This window comes from Muntiacus reevesi, chromosome 3 (genome assembly GCF_963930625.1).
Source record: "Muntiacus reevesi chromosome 3, mMunRee1.1, whole genome shotgun sequence".
In the NCBI taxonomy this organism is placed as follows: Eukaryota; Metazoa; Chordata; class Mammalia; order Artiodactyla; family Cervidae; genus Muntiacus; species Muntiacus reevesi.
The window spans coordinates 76,492,796-76,515,422 of record NC_089251.1 but is presented as its reverse complement, the minus strand read 5'-3'; the positions used below and the strand labels follow the sequence as shown (position 1 = coordinate 76,515,422).

Below are 22,627 nucleotides of genomic sequence, written 5' to 3'. Positions count from 1 at the left end.
AGCAAGATGCCAAGGCAGGAGAGATGCAGAAACTCCAGCAGAACTTTTTTTTTTTTTTCCTTTCTCTCTCTCTATCCTGGAGCTTTAGTAAATGCCAGTGTGGATGTACCCCCTCAGAGATTGGTTCCACTGATCTGTTTTTAAAAATGCTCCTCAGGGGATGGGAGGCCAAGGAGAAGAACCACTGTTCTAGAGGCATGCACACAGTTCATTGAGCCCTCCCTGCTCTAAAAGGGTAGAGATCTGCTTCTGTGTAATTATTAAAAGCAGGGGTTGTGATGAGAACATAGAAAACATTCCTGGACATAAATAGAAGCAATATTTTCTTAGGTCAGCCTCCCAAGGCAAAAGAAATAAAAACAAATATAAACAAATGGGACTCAGTCAAACTTAAAATCTTTTGGACAACAAAGGAAACCATCAACAGAATGAAAAAACAACTTACGGGAGAAAAACTTTGCAAATGATGCTATCGACAGGGTGTTAATATCCAAAATATGCACAGTTTATACAACTCACCAGCAATTAAAAAAAGAACCCAATCAAAAAATAGGCTGAAGATATGCAGATGGTCAACAGGCACATGAAACTATGCTCAGTATCACTAGTTTTTAGGAAAATGCAAATAAAAAATATAATGAGGTAGCACCTCACATCAGTCAGAATCACTATTATCAAAAACTCCTCAAATTATAAATGCTGGAGAGGGTGTGGAGAAGAGGGAACCCTCCTACACTTTGTTCATGGGAATGTAAATTGGTGCAGCCACTATGGAAAACAGGTGAAGGTTTCTCAAAAAACTAAAAATAGAGCTACAGGATGATCCACCAATCCCACGCCTGGGCATGTATCTAGAAAAGATAAAACTCTAATCTGAAAAGATAGATCCACTCCAATGTTCACAGAAGCACTATTTACAGCACTGACGACATGAAAATAACTGAAGTGCCCACCAACAGACTATTGGTTTAAGAATCAGTTCAGTTCAGTCGCTCAGTTGTGTCTGACTCTTTGCGACCCCATGAACCACAGCACGCCAGGCCTCCCTGTCCATCACCAATTCCCGGAGTCCACCCAAACCCATGTGCATTCAGTTGGTGATGCCATCCAACCATCTCATCCTCTGTCGTCCCCTTCTCCTCCTGCCCTCAATCTTTCTCAGCATCAGGGTCTTTTCCAATGAGTCAGTTCTTCACATCAGGTGGCCTAAGTATTGGAGTTTCAGCTTCAACATCAGTCCTTCCAATGAACAACCAGGACTGATTTCCTTTAGGATGGACTGGTTTGATCTCGTTGCAGTCCAAGGGACTCTCAAGAGTCTTCTCCAACACCACAGTTCAAAAGCATCAATTCTTCTGCACTCAGCTTTCTTTAATCCAACTCTCACATCCATACATGACCAGTGGAAAAACCATAGCCTTGCCTAGACGGATCTTTGTTGGCAAAGTAATGTCTCTGCTTTTTAATATGCTATCTAGTTTGGTCATAACTTTTCTTCCAAGGAGTAAGCGTCTTTTAATTTCATGGCTGCAATCACAACAGAAAAATAAAGTCAGCCACTGTTTCCCCATCTATTTGCCATGAAGGTTTAAGAATATGTGGTTTATATATACATATTTACATATATACACTAAACAGAATACTACTCAGCCATAAAAAAGAATGAAATACTGCCACGTGTGCTAGGCAACTGTCGACTGAAACTGCCTGGCTTGGCCAGGCACGATAATAACCACTTGCATGAGTTGTCTCACAACAGGAGGTCCTGATTAAAAAATATTAGTGCTACCACGAAAAACAGGAGAATTCAGGAGGGGCCAGAAGGAGGGAGGAGGTGCCAGCCCATAATATGTCCTGCCGACCTCCCAGAAACCCTCACTCTGGAATCCATCATGGCTGAGGACCCCAAGGCGCAGGAATGATGACCGGCCAAGACAATTCGGAAGGCTAACCCCGTCCCTGTTGCACCCGACGCTGAGTCACACGGCAGAGCTGTTCTCCCAGGCTCCCTTACTCTGCTGTTCCTCACATAGGAGCCGCTTTCCAACGAAGTCTTTGGCTTGGTCAGTCCGTGTGTCTCCTCAGTTTACTTCCTAGTGTTAAACAAGAGTCCACTCTCTGGCCTTGGACAGAGTCCCACTCCAGTACCATTTGCAGCAACATGGATGGACCTAGAGAATATCATACTAAGTCAAGTCAGTCAGACAGAAAAAGATAAATGTTATGTGATACCACACACATGGAATCTAAAAAAGAACACAAATGACTCTATATACAAAACAGAAGCAGACTCATAGAAAACTTGCGGTTACCAAAGGGGAGGCAGGGGGACTGTAAATTAGGAGTGTGGGACTATAAAGAAGGCTGAGTGCTGAAGAATTGCTGCTTTTGAACTGTGGTGTTGGAGAAGACTCTTGAGAGTCCCTTGGACTGCTAGGAGATCCAACCAGTCCATTCTAAAGGCAATCAGCCCTGGGTGTTCATTGGAAGCACTGATGCTGAAGCTGAAACTCTAATACTTTGGCCACCTGATACGAAGAACTGACTCATTTGAAAAGACCCTGATGCTGGGAAAGATTGAAGGTGGGAGGAGAAGGGGATGACAGAGGATGAGATGGTTGGATGGCATCACTGACTCAATGGACATGAGTTTGAGTAAACTCCCAGAGTTGGTGATGGACAGGGAGGACTGGTGTGCTGTAGTCCATGGGGTCTCAAAGAGTCAGATGTGACGGAACTGAACTGATGGGATTAGCAGATACAAACTAGTACACATAAAATAGAGACAGCAAGAATTTACTATGCAGCCCAGGGAACTATATTTGATATCTTGTAATAACTTACAATGGAAAATACACTTAAAAAATTTGTACATGTAACTGAATCACTTTGCTGTACATCTGAAACTAACATAATATTGTAAATCAACTATAATTCAATTAAATAAAAAAAGCAGGGGTTGCAATCTTTCCCCTTTAAGGGTCAGATAGCAAATAGTTGTCTTTGTGGGCCATATAGTCTGTCGCAACTACTTAAACTGGCTGTCACAGTATGAAGGCGCCACAGACATCTCTGAAGTCTGGGTGGTGTGGCTGTGTTCCAGTGAAACATTATTTACGAAAACAGGCAGTGTGCAGATTTGACCTGAGGCTGTAGTTTGCAGACCTTTGATCAAAAGGTAAAGGGTTTGAAATTTGCATTTTTAAACCCTCTGATTTCAACTTGTGCTATTGACAAGGAAATTTTAATTAAGCAGAAAATAATTACCTTTATATTGACTCAAATGTTTCCTGATGAGATTTTTTTAAACTGCTTTCGTTCCTATAAAGAAAGATTATTTAAGACGCAATCATTCCCTCGGTCAGGCTGATCTCCTCGGTCAGGCTCATAGAAGTAGATCTTGCATTTGTTTCTTTCCTTCCACTTTCTTCTTGTTTTGATCCCAGATTAAACAGCTAGCAGCAGTGATATTTAAATCTGTACCAAATCCAAGTGTGAACTACAAACCTGGGGCTAGGGGGTTCTACTGAGATGTAAATTAGTCACTGGGCAGAGTTTAGCACGGCTACCCTGGGCCCCTCTGCTTTAGGCCCAGCCAGGGAGCTGGAGCACCAAGCAGGCTCTGAAGGAGAGAGCAAGGGCCTGGGATGCTGGCATGCAGGAGTAAGGAAGCATCTTGCTAGCTGATCTCTGCTTATTTACATCAAATTCTCATGCCTGAAAGCATCCTGATTTGCAAATAGTCTAAACTAGGCAATTCAAATCTCAAATCATCTGTCATCTGTTTTGATAAAATGACTGGTTCTTCTAAAGTGGCCAGGGTATGGAGCCTGTCTTTATCCCAGAGTCTGCCTGGGTAGGGCATGAGGCAGGTAGATGGAGCACAGCCCATTTTCTGGTGGCAGCCTGGAAATAGCCGTGCATGTGGTAGTAGCAGCTAATAATTAAAACAATCGTGTTTTAAGCAGTGGGTTGAGATTTTTAAATACTTACCAACTCAAAGACTGGATAATACTTCTCAGCTTTCCAGGTGATAGCGCTCACAGTTATCATTGTGTTTCCCCAAACTGCTAAAGAAGCTCCATGGTCCCATGTTAAAAACAAAGCTCTTTGTTTTTGATTCCACTCTTGCACTGTGCTTGTGCTCAGCTTGAGGTTGTCTGATTTCATCACACATTTGAGAGCCGTCTTCCTCCTGGCAGCAAACCTCAAAATGCTTACCTGCGGGCACACGGGGTTTGAGTGAACTCCTCGGGTGTCAACCCCAATATCCTAGCTCTGAGCTAAAAGGTGGTGCCTCTATCTGCTATGAAAAGGTGTGTGAGGAAGAACTCCCACCCCAGTGCACAGAAACCATAAACCTCAAAACAACCTGCCTTGGAAAGGGGGACAAGTGAGGTACCCATTGATTTCATTCAATGATGCTTACTGGGCACCTATCACTGCCAGAATGGCGGGGCCGCAGAGCACTGGGAGAGCTCAAGTTCTTGGGGGGGGGGGGGAACCACAAGAACAAGTAAATGATTAAGAGAATCTCAGCAAGTGCAGGACAGTGGCAGGGTTGGTGAGATCTATCTGTTATTGATCTCTTGAAGATCCCAAGAGCCAACCACTGTCCAAACACATGTGCAAGGTGGTAGATCTGAAGCTGGTTAAGTGTTTTTGCTCTACTTGGATGTGATGATGTTGCTTTTCTTCATGCAAAAAAAACCCCGGTAAGTGCCTATTTTCAATTTGCTAATACAGCCATTTTCCTTATTAATACTAAAGCTGCATAATGTGGGCTATGTAAAAGTCTGCAGGCCTGAAAACAGGGTGTGCTTCTGATGGAAACACTCACATATGATTGCACAATAGCAAAGTGATAAATGACCATGATTTTGTAACTCCCTGCTGCTGTTACTCTGACCATACTTCAGGAATGTTGCTCTCACTTACAAAGACTCTACAAAGGTTGGTTTGTCAAAAATACAAATATTAAATGAAAATTGTTTGCTTGAAAACGTGAGAAAAAGTGTGCAGAGCACACACATTGCAGACAGACTGAAGAATAAAATGTTCCAGGAAGAATAATTTGCAATATAAAGCTTTATAATTTATTGCAACTTGAAAATGTGCTGATTATGCCAGACACTGGGTATTAGATTAAATGGAAGAAAATACCTTTATAGTGCAAGCTGTCCAGTCTGGGAACATTTGTATTATTATGAAAGGTTTTAAAAATATATTCTTAATGTTTAGAGGTTCTGATTTTATTTTTAACTGAGTCTAAGCTGGACTGCATTTTTTTTTTATTCTTAGTAATAAGTACACGTGTGTCCAGAGTCCTGGCCATGTATCGCTGATTCCAGGAAATTAACTTCTGTAAGCACCTCACTGTGGTTATCAGGCAAGAGGGGCATGTGACACATGGTAGAACCCACAAAACTGGCCACTGACACCTGGGGAGTGTGCTAGACTGGGGATGCACAGCCAGGAGACAAAGCACCGACCCTCAGGGAGTTCACACCCTGTGTGACTGGTATCTGCTCTGCTTTCAAGCAGCTGCGGGGGCCCTGGAGAGAGAACAATTATTTCTACTGGGAGCAAGGACACAAGCATCCTGAGAGGATTCACAAACAAGGAGCAGGAGAGGGAAGGTAGGAAGACAGGAGTGTGCACAGCTCTGGTGGAGTGGAGCCCACGCCTCTATACAGCTTTAGAAGGCTTCGTCTGACACTCAAAGTCACCCTTGTCTTGTCATTTGCCACACATCCAACTCTAACTCTCACCAACCATGGACCTCGGAGATCTCAAGTATCTGCTCATCCTTAAAATGGATAAGCAGTGACTTCATATGCACAACCTGTGACCATTTGACAAGGAAATTCTGGCCACAACAGAAGACACCACACAATTTTTAATTAAAAATTTTAAGACTCAAGTCCTTGAAATGGCTTAAAGTGGTTATATAAAAACTTGATGATAAAAATGAACAAGCCCACAGGTTGCTGGAAGACAATTTATTCAAAGCAATTCACATTAAAATATTAGGCTTAAATACACATACAATTGTATTATAAAACATTATACTTTGCCAAGGTTTATAACATTCACTTTTTAGAATCACCTGTATGCTTCTAATTTGAGTCTAAAAGATACCATTGAGTGTTGCTATAACTGTATTTATATTCTTGTTTATTTCAACTTTGCTAATAGATATTTTAAAAGTTTTCATAAAGTATTCATAAGCTCATCTAGAATATACATGGTTATACGCTAAATGTTTACATTCAAAAGGGGAAGCCAATACAGTGCTACGATACATGACTAGATAGTTCTTTAATATATGAAATATATTTAATGGTTCAGCTTGCTAGAAATGTTATTCAGCAGGAAAAGCTCATCAAGCGGTCTGTATCTACCTCCTCTGCACTAGACCCACATTCTACCAGAGTCCATATACAAGGCTGGCTTGGAGTCACTTCATGTAAATGAGATTGTACTCTGAGTTCCTGTAAAAATGACTGGGAAGTTCAGATTTTGCCCCAAAGTTGTTCCTCATCTTAGTGATCTATTTCAATGACTATTAATAAAATTTAGCTCAACTAACCTATGATTGGCATAACTACAAAATACAGAGCCTGTTTCAGTGGACTCCCTAATGGAGTGAGGCTCTTGGCAAATCTGGTATCATCAAAACACACATAGGTCCTGCACCTGAAAAGTGCACAAAGGGAAGCTTAGGGCTAAGTTCTGGAGGCTGGGGCTCAGCGCTGACTGAGCCCCATTCCTTAGGTCTAATTCTACAGAACACAGATGAAGGAAAGTATGGTTGGTGCCACCATAACATCCTTCTTTGGCTTCCCTCCATCAGCCCTCCCTGCTCACGACATCTGCAGGCCCTAGATGCAGGATGGTTGGTCCCAACAACACACAAGTTAGCAGCCTAAACAGTGTGAGGCTGGCTTATTCCCACCAAGGCAAGGTCCCCCTTCTTGTACATGGGGGGAAGCACGCAACCTCATGGAAACCAAAACAGTAGCTAATCACTGATTTCCAATGAACAAGGAATACACCAAATGGGGATATCTCAATTAAAGCATTTTCAACTTTTAAATAATACCATAATCCCCAATAGGTCAACATTACATAGTAAGATGACAGACTATCCTGATTACCCACCTTAAATTCTTTGATAGTAATGACTTACAGTGTAGATATTAACAGGCATGAAGGCCAATTTGAGGACAACTTTGGTAAAACTGAATACAAACCAAGATTTCACTCCTTCATATACTTATTCACATATTCATTGGGTGTGCGTATGAAGTAACAAGTCCAGTGTAGGGTAGAGCTTATGCTGATGAAGACCTGAAACCATGATGAACGGAATGCATTGCTCTACTTTATGATCAAACTCATGACTCAGATGCAGATCTGGAGACTTCAGTGAAAGAGGTCTGTGGGAGCCACTGTGGGAGAAGGGAAGGCATGGAGGGAGCACCCTAACCCAGCAAGTCTCTTTTGAGTCTTAGTGTCTCACTGGAAATGACAGGCGATGGATTTGAAGACACATCAGATGCCCTTTGGCGCCAACATTTTACAAGCTGGGAAGTATGCAGGGTGTGTAAGTAAAGAATTGTTATTTCATAGAATATTAAGCATCAGAAAGCCCACTGAGCATCATTTCGTCTGGCTCCTAAGTTTTTCAGATAAACAATATTGACAAGTCAATTAAAGGAACAAAATAGCAGAGGATATGAAAAGTCAATGGGGAGAAGAACCCTGAAAAACTATGGCCTCATACACCAGGAGCCTCAAAGAATATAACATAGATTTACAGTGTAGGCAAAACCCAAAAATGTCTAGTGACTTAATATACACAGTTATTGTCAGTAAGATGGTGAACATTATCAACATTATGAATAAATAAAAGTACATAAACAAAGTCACTTTGTATTTGTTTATTTTGTCCTCTAAAACACATTTAAAAAATAACATTTAGACACAGAATCACAAATACACACAAAATAAAATAGTGCTGGCTTGCTTCACAAATGGGTTTCCTTTGTCTCCTTTAGCTGCTTTGCATAAAATTCAAAGCTCTCCTGTAGACAAGAAAAAAGGGAGGGAAGTTACAGATAAGAGTTACCAGCAAGAGATGATGGCACAAAACTTGGAAATCATAAAGTACTGCAATTCCCTCAAGGCTTCAGCACTGCTTTGCTTCATGAAATCACCTGTCCCACAGCCCCCAAGTCAGAGTCAAAGCACCAAGAGCCCCTGCTCTGTGTATGCAGGTGTTGACACTTGGGAGACTCTGCAACCTCCCTTGGGAAGGTTAAGAGGTTTGAAATAAACATGTTTTAGCGACTTCCAGTTCAGTGAAATAGTTGGAAGGAATTCTGCACATATGATTTCTCTTATTAAACAAAGCCTAATAAAACAAAATTTCCCAGGCAACAAACTGAATGGGAGAAAATATGTGCAAATGTATATATCTGATGGGGGTTAACTGTCATACAAAGAATTTATATAACTCAATAGCAACAATGGAACTGAACAGACATGTTTCCAAAAATGAACTACAGATGGCCAAGAGGTACATGAAAAGCTGCTCAACATAACCAATCAGGGAAATGCAAACAAAAAACACCCTCAGATGGATCTCCCTTCCTATCTGTTAGAATGGTTATTGTAAAAACATGACTAGAAATAACAAGTGTTGGTGAAGATATGGAGAAAAAGGAGCCCGTGTGCACTGTTGATGAGAACACAAATGGTGTTCAGTTCAGTTCAGTCACTCAGTCGTGTCCGACTCTTTGCAACCCCATGAATCGCAGCATGCCAGGCCTCCCTGTCCATTGCCAACTCCCAGAGTTTACTCAAACTCAAGTTCATCAAGTCAGTGATGCCATCCAGCCATCTCATCCTCTGTCGTCCCCTTCTCCTCCTGCCCACAACTCCTCCCAGCAACAAGAGCTTTCCAATGAGTCAACTCTTCGCATGAGGTGGCCAAAGTATTGGAGTTTCAGCTTCAGCATCAGTCCTTCCAATGAACGCCCAGGACTGATCTCCTTTAGGATGGACTGGTTGGATCTCCTTACACCCAAGGGACTCTCAAGAGTCTTCTCCAACACCATAGTTCAAAAGCATCAATTCTTCGGCACTCAGCTTTCTTCACAGTCTAGCCCTCACATCCAAACATGACCACTGAAAATCAATAGCCTTGACTAGACGGACCTTTGCTGGCAAAGTAATGTCTCTGCTTTTTAATATGCTATCTAGGTTGGTCATAACTTTCCTTCCAAGGAGTAAGCATCTTTTAATTTCACGGTTGCAGTCACCATCTGCAGTGATTCTGGAGCTCCCCAAAATAAAGTCTGACACTCTTTCCACATCTATTTCCCATGAAGTGATGGGACCGGATGCCATGATCTTAGTTTTCTGAATGCTGAGCTTTAAGCCAACTTTTTCACCCTCCTCTTTCACTTTCATCAAGAGGCTTTTTAGTTCCTCTTCACTTTCTGCCATAAGGGTGGTATCATCTGCATGTCTGAGGTTATTGATATTTCTCCCAGCAATCTTGATTCCAGCTTGTGCTTCTTCCAGCCCAGTGTTTCTTATGATGTACTCTGCATATAAGTTAAACAAACAGGGTGACTATTGTCAAATACAAAGTACAGCCTCGACATACTCCTTTTCCTATTTGGAACCAGTCTGTTGTTCCATGTCCAGTTCTAACTGTTGCTTCCTGACCCGCATACAGGTTTCTTAAGAGGCAGGTCAGGTGGTCTGGTATTCTCATCTCTTTCACAATTTTCCACAGTTTATTGTGACCCACATAGTCAAACGCTTTGGCATAGTCAATAAAGCAGAAATGGATGTTTTTCTGGAACTCTCTTGCTTTCTCAGCAGATGTTGGCAATTTGATCTCTGATTCCTCTGCCTTTTCTAAAACCAGCTTGAACATCTCGTATTGCTGAAGCCTGGGTTGGAGAATTTTGAGCACTACTTTACTAGCGTGTGACATGAGTGCAATTGTGTGGTAGTTTGAGCATTCTTTGGCATTGCCTTTCTTTGGGATTGGAATGAAAACTGACCTTTTCCAGTTCTATGGCCACTGCTGAGTTTCCCAGATTTGCTGGCATATTGAGTGCAGCACTTTCACAGCCTCATCTTTCAGGATTTGAAATAGCTCAACTGGAATTCCATCACCTCCGCTAGCTTTGTTCGTAGTGATGCTTCCTAAGGCCCACTTGACTTCACATTCCAGATGTCTGGCTCTAGGTGAGTGATCACACCATTGTGATTATCTGGGTTGTGAAGATCTTTTTTGTACAGTTCTGTGTATTCTTGCCACCTCTTCTTAATATCTTCTGCTTCTGTTAATGGTGTAGCCACTAAGTAAAACTGTATGGCGGCTCCTCAAGAAATTCAAAATAAAACTAGCATATGATCTAGCAATTCCACTTCTGGGTATTTATCCAAAAAAATAGAAAACATGAATTTAAAAAGATATATGCTCCCCGCATAGTCACTGCAGAGTTAACAGGAGCCAAGACAAGGAAACAAATGTCCATTAGTGGATGAATGGATAAAGAAAATGTCACACAGACAGACACAGGAAGAACCAGGAATATTATTCTGCCATAAAAAGAATTCAGTCTTGCCATTTGCAACAAGCAAGGATAAACCTCGAGAGTATTGTGCTAAGTGAAATAAGCCAGACAGAAAAAGATAAACACTGTGTAATCTCATTTATATCTAGAATCTGAAAAACACAAAGCTCGTGGATACAGAGACTAGATTAGTGGTTGCCTAAAGGTTGCCTGAGGCAGGTAGGGGTGGAAGTTGGGGAGGAGGAAGATGGGTAAGCCATGGGGAGATAATATACATATATATAGTTAATAATACTGTACTGCACATTTGATAGCAGCTAAGAGAGCAGATCTTCAAAGTTTTCACATGAAAAAAAAATTTTTGACTATGTATGGTGGCCAACGTTAACTGGACTTACTGTGGTGATTATTCTGTAATATCTACAGATATCAAATTATTATTTTGTACACTTGAAATGAATATAATGCTATGTCAATTATACTTCAATTAAAAATCCTAAAGAAATAAAAATCAACTTATTTAAAAATGGAAACGAACAAGTAATTAACAGTGACATAATACGCTTAGCTATTGAAATACAGGTCATTAAATCCTATTTCAAGTTGAAATGAAGAGAGAACTGCCCCAAGGACATTTGATAAATTCATACCTACAGCTGAAGGTCTGAGATTGACCTTGTATTTTAAACATCGGTCCCAGAGGGCTGTGTTCTGCGGCAGCCAGACCCGTAGCATAACTTTAGTTCCTGAAGCCCTCCCTGGAGGGTCCTTCACAGAGATCTAATCCTCATGTAATTAAGTATTCACCTTATTTTTCACACATTATTATGAAGCATACACAAATCTGTAGAGGTATTTTCCCCCCCTCTTAATTAAGAAATACTCACAGGAGGTTCAGTGAAAGGGACAGACTCTCCAGCATTCTTCAGCAAAACTGCGTAACGCTTTAGAAACAGATCATTGAATTTTACATTCTTTGCAGTCAAACTTTCATATAGTGCTTTAGCAGATGCAACATCATTGTCCAAGACTAGAAAAAAAAGATATTAATCATAGATAAAGTCAACCTATCTTCTTGTTTTTGCCAAACACCTAGCCATTCATGGACTCCTGGATTCCTTTATCCTAAACGAAACCAATACTCAACTACCTTCAACAAAAAAAACATATCCAGGATCTACAATCCAGTCTTCCTTCCCCACACCTCTCATTCAGCATTATCCACTATGAAAGAGAAGGAAAATGACAACACATGACAAAATGACAGCTATTTTAAAAGACCCGTGCTAGTTCAACTGATCAGAAACAGAAGTCTTCAATCATAGAGTAAGCACATACCATTCAATCTTCTGTTTAAAACCACACTTTGAAATCAGGCTAATTCAGTGACTTTTGTGACGAGGGGCAGGTAAAATAACTAATGTGGAAGTCTGTATCTACATCAAGATCAGGTGCTAAACAACACCAAAAGACTTTCAATATATTCTCCTATTCTAAAATATGCAAATGAGGCATATAGTTAGCTAGTGATCCCCCCAAATTTATATACATTATGAACATACATTAAAAAACTACATACCTCTGTGTAACAAGCTACACTAATATTTCATGTAATTGGATGATGCAGCAGCCTAGGAGCTAAGTTTAGCTGGCTCTCTACTTGTGGCTGATATGCAAATATTTTTAAGTTCACTATTGAAATTATACAGGCTCTACTAAGAATTGTTGGTGATCTGACTCTTCGATCTTGCATTAGATTGTTAACATCTACCCTACACTGATGCTGAATAATTAATCTCAACTTTACAGCACCAAGGTGAGCCTCCAGGATGATGTGAGATGTGAGATCCTTGATCCTTGATTTACGGAATCAAGGATCTCCCTAAAGGGACTGAGGATGACTCTACACCTCTCACTGAAGCTGAACAGATCTTTAGTTTCGGTGAAGTCAGTTTCCTCTGTGTTAAATCCTTTGCTCCTGTCCCTAAGAGACCAAAGCCTTCTCCTGCCACTGTCAAGGGCTCAACCCAAGCTCTACCATCTTCTAGGGAGCTGCTCCCAAAACTCTCCTATCTTCTCTTTCCTTACTTCCTGATCTCCCTGCTCTCCTCCCTCCCAACTGTCACACAATTTAGTAGTAACTTCATGCTGTTTTACACTACTTCATCTTACATACTACATACTTACATACTACAATTCTGCAAATGTAACCTTAAGAAAGTTTATGATTATAGCACTATTTAAAAATATATCATGTTCCGCTCATAAGGGCATAAAAATGGAGAATTCTGATTGCTAAGTCTGGTGTCCTGCCAACAATCAAATCCACAAAGCAACTCTTTATTTACCCTTTGGCTGAAGTGCACAAATTAGCAGGTGTCAGATGGACAGCTGATCATAACTTACAAATGCTGACATTTATCTTAATTACTGAGGAAACTTTAGACTGGTTCACTTCCACATGTGGTCGCCTGGCAACCAGGGAAGAAAACTGCTTAAAAGGCTACAATTTCAGAGCTGTGATCAGGTAAAACCTCGGGGCCCACTTTTTAATTCGGGTGTTTGCTATTTCCAAGAGTAGGTAGGTGGGCCACTGAAGGAGCAAAGAGGCAAGTGAAGTCTTAAACATACAGCCACTTTATACTGTATTTCAGGTGGCAGGCAGGCCCTTGGAGGGGCAGGACTGGTTCCCAGAATGTACACCCAAGTGGACTTCTAAGTCTTTCCAGGAACCTGGATTGTAACTCAACAAAGCAGGGCCCCTCAGAAGATGCTCAGAGATGGTTTACATTAACCTCTAAGAATAATTTCTGATTTTTTTTTTTTTTAATACAGGGTTTCTTTTTTTTCTTTTTTGGCTGTGCTGGGTCTTTGTTGATACATGGGCTTTTTTCTAGTTGTGGCGAGCAGAGGCTACTCTCCAGTGGTGGTGCACAAGCTTCTCATTGCAGTGGCTTCTCGTGTTGCAGAGCGCAGGCTCTAGGGCGCATGGGCTTCAGCAGTTGCAGCTCCTGGGCTCTAGAGTACAGGCTCAATAGTTGTGGCACATAGGGTTAATGCCCATGGCATGTGGGGATCTTCCCAGATCTGGGATCAAACCCATGTCTTCTGCACTGGCTGGCAAATCCTTTACCACTGAGCCATCAGAGAACCCCCTTAAATATAGTTTTAAAACATATCCTAAGGCTAAATAAATTATTTATACCATAAGCAATTATCTGATGTTTAGGATTACTGCTTTTGAGCTGAAGACTTGTTGACTATACTACAAATATTTAAGTCACTTAAATAATGCAGTTACATGAGACTTATTACCATAACTTTTCATGAGGCAAGTGTATGCTTCTTCCTTGTCAATTAATTCAGGAATCAATTCTAACAAAGACTTCATAGCTGGTGCCTAGGAAATTAAATATAGGTAACATCACCACAACTCAAAAGAACAGTGAAATATGACACTGACATATGGACATTTTATCATAAAAACTTAGCAATAGTACAGCAGAACTGCCTTCTCAATTCAATGGACTATTTCCCTTTTGTATCTCTAAGTATGGTCAGCCCCTCTGTAGCCTGTGGATTCCAAGTCTGTGGATTTAACCAACCCTGCCTGGACCAAAAATTTTCAGAAGAAAAAAAAATTCTTGAAAGTCCCAAAATGCAAATGTTGCATTTGCTGGGTGCCAGCAAACATTTACATAGCATTTACACTGTATTAGGTATTGTAAGTAATCTAGGGATTATTTAACATTTACAGGTAATGAGTGGTAGATTATATGTAAATACACATCATTTTATATTATCTCATAGAAAAGAAAAAAAGGGCAACTCAGTATTTCCTAAATGATGCCTGCTGTAGCTAAATACATGAATCAGAGAGAAAACTGCAATTAGGTAAATATTTTAAGTGTGTTTATGTGAAAATTAAGGAAAATTAGTTTCCGGAGTTGGAAACAACCTAAATGTTTCACATAAAACAAACATTATAATTGGCGCTCAGTTTAAAAGTTCATAATGTGCCCAAATAACTTAATAACAGGGTTTCTGGGGCCCACTCACAGGTAAAATCAAATCTAAAAGAACATTTTTGAAATATTCTTTTATTCTTTTTCTTTTTTAAAAAATAAACATCAATAAGACTTGATTCTGTTTCATACATACACACATACTTTTAGTATAAATAAGCTAAAGAACCTCATGCTTTCCCCCTGAGTCACCCGACAGGAGGCGCTCTGCAGCAGGCATCTCCCTCAGGTTCTGCACTCTGAAACTCACCCAGTGACCCAAGCAATGGGATTTGTATCTTACATTCCTAAGGGTCCTTTCTTAGGGCTCAATGCACTGCATGAACCTGTTTTGCATTTCCAATACAACCAAGGAGTCAGAATTGACTTTGCATCAATATCTAAAAAAGGAAACAAGTTCAGGCCAGCAAGTGTTCAATCTCTATAGCATTTTTAGAAAAGGTCCTAAATCAAAAAGCTCTTCTATGATACTCAATACCTTTGATCAAGACTATCTCATAGCATTATTGCCTTGGAAGCAAGTACAGCACCTTACCTTTCCTGATCTCTGAGAATTCCTAATACAGAACACCAAGAAAATCGGGATTTGTTCAGCAATTGCACCACACCTCTAAAAATCGAAACATTATTCAGTAAGTGACGGTTCTGGTAAACAAGGGGACCAAGGTGAATATTTCCAATTAAGAAAGTTCACAATAATATAGTAATATATCATTACTAACAGGAAGGCCTAACAGTCAACCACTTTTTCAAAGCAAAAAAAGAAAACAAGTGTAAGCTCTGGCAAGCTTTTGTGAATGTTGTCCTTGGCACTGCAAGTATAAAGTTTGTTTAAAATGAAAAGGGAAAAATTAAACTAATGCTTCAACAACCACAGAACAAGGTTTAGGACTGCTAAGAAAGAGGGAAAAAAGAAACACTATGCCTCTCCAATTATACTGCCAAGCATTCACAAGTGAGCTAGGGATCATAAGGTTAATTATACATTTAATAAGGTGTCAGGGAGATAACTGCTCGTTTCTTTATAAAAATTAAAATGTACAAAGCAAGTTCTCTTTAAAGTATAATTACCTACACTTATGCATACAAAAGGACTGATTTCAATCTCTCTATTTTATAAAAGGCTTTCATTGCAACAGACAGCCAGTGCTTGAGAAAGAGACAAAAGTTAAACTCAAAAAAAAAAAGTTTATATGACAGACCAGATAAATCAAGTGTCTATCCCATCTTAGATGCTATAGTAAAATCAAATATGGCAAGACAATATTTTAGTTTACATTCATTGCAGATGTCATTCTCTTAAGTTTCTAAAAGCACATTGCTCTTTCAAAGCTTTAAAACATTGTCAATACTAAAACGACTAGCATAAAAAGAACTTTGGGGGACACACAGAACATTTACACTATAAACGGATGCTTTCGACATCTGTCAATAAGGTATTCTTCACTACAGTAAGAATAATCTTTAACTGTTTGACAGGCAGGTAAAGGGTTTACCATCTGAAACCAGTCTATTGAAGGAATAAAAATGAAAAGACAGTGATGTTGCAGCAACACTTGGCTGTCATAAAGAGCTCTGGCAGGCTGCTGTGGGTACATGCAGCTCTGAGGGTGGTCATCACATCCCAGTGCCTCCCACCCTGGGCTACTAAGAAGAGCCTTGATGACCATGGCTCAGAAGAAGCTTGTAAATGAAATACCAAGTGCATCTTTCTAAAGAGCTATTGTAATAATGTGTCACAGTTGAATGAATACTCAGCTAGACATGCATATACCTGAGTAGGTACACTTAGGTATGTACTGTACAAAGATAAAACGTGAGAATTTATTCTTTTCAAGATAAAGCTTTTAACTGAGAAGGCAAGAAGATAAAACAATGAAAAGATTCTTGAATCCCCATCATAAATTGCCATTTCGGTTTCAAAAAAAAATTTTAAAGGAAAAAAAAAGGTAAATAAGAAAATTCTCAAATAATTGGCATTTCTCTCTCTCTAGAAACAAATCTAAAAAAAGCTTTAGAGGCAGTGTCAATTTACACTTTTCACAAAACTGGTAACACAGAGAAATTTCTCAGGAATTCCTTTTACAAATGGCTTGGATTCCACTCTCAAGCTGGATGACTTTTCAGGATCACAAGCAGGTGAGTTCACTTTCCCCTTCCCTATCTGCTACCTAAGATGTGTCACAGCTAGCAAAAACGTAAGTGAATGTAATACTATTTACTATCAGAAATTGGTCCCAGCCTCAATCTGACACAGGGAGCCTGCACAAACACAGCCGCGGGCGGGATCACGGCGACGGTTTGACTGCCACCTGCTGGGAAGGGGCTCCCTGGCGACGCCTGTTTGTGTACATTACCAGTGGCAGCTCCGATCACCCACCGTTCTGTCGGCACTTGGCGCGGCTTTATATTTAGTGCTGTTAAAATGGCATGAATGCAGTTGTCTCCTTCCCTGAAGATTGCTAATTTAACTGAGAGTGCGGGCCACAGAGACCTGCATTTGTCATTTAATGTGTCTGTGACACACAAGTGAATAGAAAGCAAATCTGACTCTTAATAAATCCTGAATAAGGCACCAAGAGTGTTTGAGTATTCAAGAGGAGCGGTACTTGAAAAGCAAACATTTCCTACTTTTTGTTTGCAAACTGTGTTGCCATGGTGATGCATGGCATTTAGAGCGCAAGCGAAATTAAACTAGGAAATCAAAGGAATTGTTTTGCGATACCTATCTGCACGGAAACATTTGTCTTTAAATCATTTTGGCAAAACATGTCTCTTTCTACCCCCATTTAACTCTAAAGACATTTCTAGTCCAATTTGGCATCTGTAAAACCAGCAACCTATAACATACAATCCAGTCCTTGTCATGTAACCTTGATTCACGTTGTATTTAAAGGTGCTAGCAGTGTTGCACTTCACTTCTGGTCTTCCACCGCATACCTAACCCCAGTAATTTCTCAGCTGACTTCACACACCTCACAAGGCCTCACTGCTCCACATGTGGTGGGTCGTTACCTGTAGGAGAGCTCTGGCATCATCCACCTTGCCCGAATCCACAAGCTGAAGGAAAAGATCAGTTACGGGTTTGTAAACTGCAAACTGATTGGCCAATCTCTCCGCCATGATGCTTACTGAAAAAAAAATGACAAGTAAGAAAAATCTTTCATTTAAACAATGGTATAACTCACTCACTCACCAAAGACAGTCAGTCCAGACAGGCTAGGGAAAGTGCTTCTTTGCTCTTCGACCAGAAGAGCTAACTTACTCTTTTCAAGTGCTGGTTCCAACTGTCCCTCTATGATTTTTCGGAATAAGTATGCCAAGCCAAAGTACTGAGGGTCCACAGTTTGGTTCTCTGAAGTAAGCATGTTTTCAATGCTTTCTATTGCAACATCTATGTTATTACTGTAAAAGAAAGTAAAATAAATTATAAAGAAATATTTGCTTTTATATTAATATTGCAGGCAGTTTCAGTACAGGTAATTTAGAATTTACACATGCAAGCACTTTAGGGGAAAAAAGACAATATATTTACAATTAACCAGATAAACATTATACAAGCTGAACCAAATTATATTTACGTGGCAAAGGCAATCACTGGGTGCTTTATGCTGCAACAAATAACTGAAGTAGCTGCTTATTTTAAAACACTGCTCTAGAGAAAAGAACAAACAACTACACAGAGAAGAATTAAAGACTAACTTAAAAAATTACTGTATTCCAAAGTTTTGTTTTTGCAGCTGTTTGGATATAAAATGAAATCTTTTATAACTTTGGCATTATAATCTACAACTGGTCACGACTGCGTGAAGTAAAGATAATGTTAATCTCAGGATTCTTAAAAATGCTGATGATGTCTGCAAAAGGTACATTTTAATGTCTCTCAACCCACAGTCACAACAATTTGTTCTTGTCAGGTAACATACAACATTTGAAAAATATTCAATTTATATCAAAGTTCTCTGAACAAAGTATCTTCATACTTCATTCTTAAAAAGTTAATTACATGGCCTTGTTAAACAGCTTATGATGAAAATTATCTTTATGACTTTTTGGTTAAGGTGCTCTTTAACTGACACTTCACAGTTATGGTATGGCACGCCAAATCCAAATAATCCATTTTATGTTGGAATTATCACCTTAAACAAGAATTCTCTAAAAATGAACCCCATTACAATAAGTTTTTCTTAAGGGTTTTAGAGATTTAATAATTATATTTGTTAGCGAATAAAAACATCTCCACATCATATAAAATTCTGATTATATGGTAACATTTAAAAATTCATCCGGATCTTTCTTGAATAATTTTCTGGAATCTTCTAACTTAAAATAATAATTACATTTTCTTACTAAAGGGAAAGTTAAAAGTTCTATATGGGGAAACAGTTTTAAAAGGGGGAAAAACAGAACAACTTCTGTCCAAACAAAGAGGAAAAAACAAAAAACCCTGTAAAAGCCAATAAGACATTTTAGTAACAACCCATTACATGTATGTAAGATTAATTGCTAAAGAACATTTTTTCCCCTAAAAGCATGAAGAATGTCAATTCCATAATTACCTCCATGAATCTTTAACTTCACCAGCGAGGCTAATAAAAATCAAGTTATTTCAAGTTATTTCAATCAATTTATTTCTAGAATAGTGATTCTCAATAAGGAATCTAGAAATGGTGGTAAGAGAATCACCTGTAAATACCTCCTTTTGTGTGTGTATTGACAGGGGTGGATGAATAGGAGGATGGACAAAACAGAAATGCATATTTTTAACAAGTTTGTTGGGCCCCCCATTTCATGATGTTCTGGCAGAGTGTCACCTTCAAATGTTGCTGACATTCAAATGAACTTATTTTTCACTTTCGTAAAAAAGTGTTTCAACAAGTGCCTGGCATGTATGAATGAGAAAAGTTACCAACCGTGGGGCAAATTTTATGAACTTGAAAATTTTGATCAATGTTGTTTACGATTCAATTTACAGCTAAAACATATTTTGTAATGCAAAATTATTCCCTGACAATTATAAAATAGGCAGCAACTAGCACCACTATTTTCTCTACAGTTGATACGGTTTCTAATAGCCTGCCTAGTTTTCAAAAGGTGGCATTTGAGATAATGTTCCTTCCAGTGTGTACAGTGGAGGAAATGTTTGAAGATACTCACTTCTTTATTTGTGCTAAAGCAATGTTATTGATGAAAACCATACGGGAAAGTCCAATTGAATCCTCGAGTCCATTTACCAACTTCTGAATGTCATGTATGCTTTCTGTATCACCCTTCAAGGCACATGCCTGAATAAGGCGGGTCACTGCTAATCTAGAAGGTATCTGGTCCAGATCTAAGGCTGTTTTTAGTGTTGTCAGAGCATCTACAATAAAAAAGCAGGCGACAGAGTTTTTCTTATATGAAATGTACTGACAATGCATTTTGAGAACTAGCTTTTAAATATGAGGACCAAATGACTATACACAAAAAGCTATGAATGCTTTTATTCTATATTATAGAAAATATTAATATTTTATGTGAAACCTGAAAAAAAAATTATTTTGACTACATCAGAGACAGAGAAATTTCTTCTTTAAGTCACACAGAGAATGCAAATGTTACTGATAGAAAGCAGGTTCTATTCAGGGACAACATTTAGTGACTAATTTCAAGGTAGTTGACAAGTTCAGAGAAATATAAATAAGGAAGGATTTAAAAAATTAAAGACTTTCCAAAACTATGTAACTTTTACAAGCATTCACACTTCCCCAGATTTTATTACACTCAAAAGATTCATGATTATCAAAATCATCTAATAGCCCAAAGATTCTTTCTTGAAAATAGTATCTCTTTCTAATCCAAAAAGGTTTGATCATACAAGATGAACAGCCAACCTGGAACATTCAGCTCACAGAGCGACAAATTTATTTTACATGATAAAATACCATGCAGATGTTTTCTTGCACTGATTTTTCAGAGAAAAGAAAGCTTATCACGTTCCCAAGGAGATTCTCCACTCGAGTTTTTTTTAATATCAAACTTACAAGTATTTGATTGTGGATAAATATGGAATATCCTTCTGAGTTATTGACTTAAGTGCCAGAGTAGCAAAATAATTATACTAAATACAGTGATGGACTGGAAGGAACATGTAATACTTAACATAACAATCACTGCTACCAAAGAAAACTTCATGGCTTTCTAGCAATTAAGGCAATGCAACCTACACAAAACTAAGACTCTCAAAGCAGCTTTCCAAATAAGAACAGTCCATCATTAACAGAAGAATAGGGAAAGGGTAATAATTAAACATGCTATTAAAAGTGATACGATAAGACATCATGAATTTAGTACTTATTACTGAGTAAAAAATTTATTATTACTCCAAATCTATACTTTAAATCAGTGATTCTCAAATGGAGAAAAGGGAAAAAAAGGTTAAAAGGTATATTCAATAAAATTTTACAGATACATATGAACATACAGGAAATAAAAAATTTTATCTATAGAAAATAAGCTTGATAAAATCTTAACTGGTGGTCATACACAGATAATCAACTTTGGAATATTCATATTAGCCAGCAATACTGTCAGCTAAGAAGGATTTTCCTACAAGTAGATCAAATAACAGTTAAGACAATGATGTTGATGATGGTAACTAGCATTTATCGGCTTTTATTACGTATGTTGAGCACTTACTGCACTCCAGACACTGATTAAGCAGTCACGCTCACAACTAACCTTCTGAGGTACCAAATTTATATGTGGGAAACTAAGGTACAGATAATTTAAATAATTTCCTTAATTTTTTTAAAGTCATGCTGTTAGACACCAACCCAAGAACTTAACCACACTGGAGCCTGCATCTACGGGTACACGCGTGTGTCAGAGTGGAGGATTGAGAACAAATCACCTTATGTCTACCCAAAGGAAGCAGGGGACCTTGGGACTGAAATCATATTCCCATACAGAATTTGCCTTCTGTACAGTTCATGACTTATGAGACATCAAAAGCGGTTCCCACCCACACCCTCCGCCGGAGGTTATCAGTCGGTGGGAGGCACAGAAAGTGGGCTCATGGCTTCTGCGCTCAGTCAGTCTCCAGCTGAATCGATGAAAACAGATGTGAAATTATATCAGTGTCTTGTTGTTTTCACAGGATAACCTAACATACAATGACGGTAGCAGTCAATTAAACACTGATCAGAGTCAGCTCAAAAAGCAACCCCTTGAAATTAAAAAAAGTATTTTATCCTGATCTCCATGTCTACAGAAATATAAATTTTATAAAAATTAGCTTATTGATATGGGGAGCAAATTTAATTTTTTGATGTTTTAAAATTGTTTATCAGGGACTTCCCTGGTGGTCCAGTGGTTAAGACTCCACACACTCACTGCAGCAGGCATGGGGTTCGATCCCTGGTTGGGGGACTAAGAGTCCACACGCTGTGTGTAATGGCCAAAAAATAAAAGAAAAATACAAAAAGTAGAAAAAACTTGTTTATCATTTCTGCATTTAAAATACAACTTGCCCAAAAGCCTTTGCTACTGAAAATGAAAGCTTTTAGAGTTTTAATAGCAAACCTTACAACACTCCATTATGACTAAAGGCTGGGCTGTTTAATGTGCTGGTCCCGCCTATGTAATACTGAAGCAGCAATTCTGCGAAGGCAGAAATCATCACTTACATATTCAGTCCTCACTAATTAGGAAGACATCTATAGTCCAGTACCTCTAGGCATTACAAGGTAACATTAAAGTTGCACAATTAGACAGCAACTTTCAGAGATGTGAAACTCTATTATAAGCATGCAAGTGAGGAATAACACCATTCTCAAAGACTGAGGAAAAAACTAGGTAATACACATATTTAACAGTTAAAAAGTTGTTTCAACCTTCCTTAAAGAGTTCCTAAGAAGGTTTTGCTATATTGGCAAAAACTGTGGTGTTACTACATTGACTAAAACTCAAATGTAAAATTAAATGTGAACAGATGCTTATCTAAATTTAAGAGCTTCA

At 39.0% G+C, this 22,627-nt stretch overlaps 1 protein-coding gene and 1 long non-coding RNA gene across 2 annotated transcripts in view; both read right to left on the bottom strand.

Annotated features, from left to right (window-relative positions):
- Window positions 1-1,659: 1,659 nt before the first annotated feature.
- On the bottom strand, window positions 1,660-4,056 carry LOC136162951 (uncharacterized). The gene is made up of 3 exons (XR_010662178.1): window positions 3,994-4,056; window positions 3,268-3,321; window positions 1,660-2,171 (listed from the first exon to the last, which is right to left on the bottom strand). It is a non-coding gene; the product is annotated as an uncharacterized lncRNA (long non-coding RNA).
- Window positions 4,057-7,931: 3,875 nt separating this feature from the next.
- Window positions 7,932-22,627, bottom strand: part of LRPPRC (leucine rich pentatricopeptide repeat containing) — a 96,060-nt gene continuing 81,364 nt past the window's right edge. The window contains exons 32-38 of the mRNA XM_065929360.1: window positions 19,787-19,991; window positions 17,895-18,034; window positions 17,645-17,760; window positions 15,165-15,239; window positions 13,920-14,004; window positions 11,492-11,634; window positions 7,932-8,090 (exon numbers count right to left, since the gene is read on the bottom strand). Coding sequence (XP_065785432.1) covers window positions 8,034-8,090; window positions 11,492-11,634; window positions 13,920-14,004; window positions 15,165-15,239; window positions 17,645-17,760; window positions 17,895-18,034; window positions 19,787-19,991 — 821 coding nt within the window. The 3' untranslated portion in view covers window positions 7,932-8,033. The remainder of the gene's footprint in view (window positions 8,091-11,491; window positions 11,635-13,919; window positions 14,005-15,164; window positions 15,240-17,644; window positions 17,761-17,894; window positions 18,035-19,786; window positions 19,992-22,627) is intronic.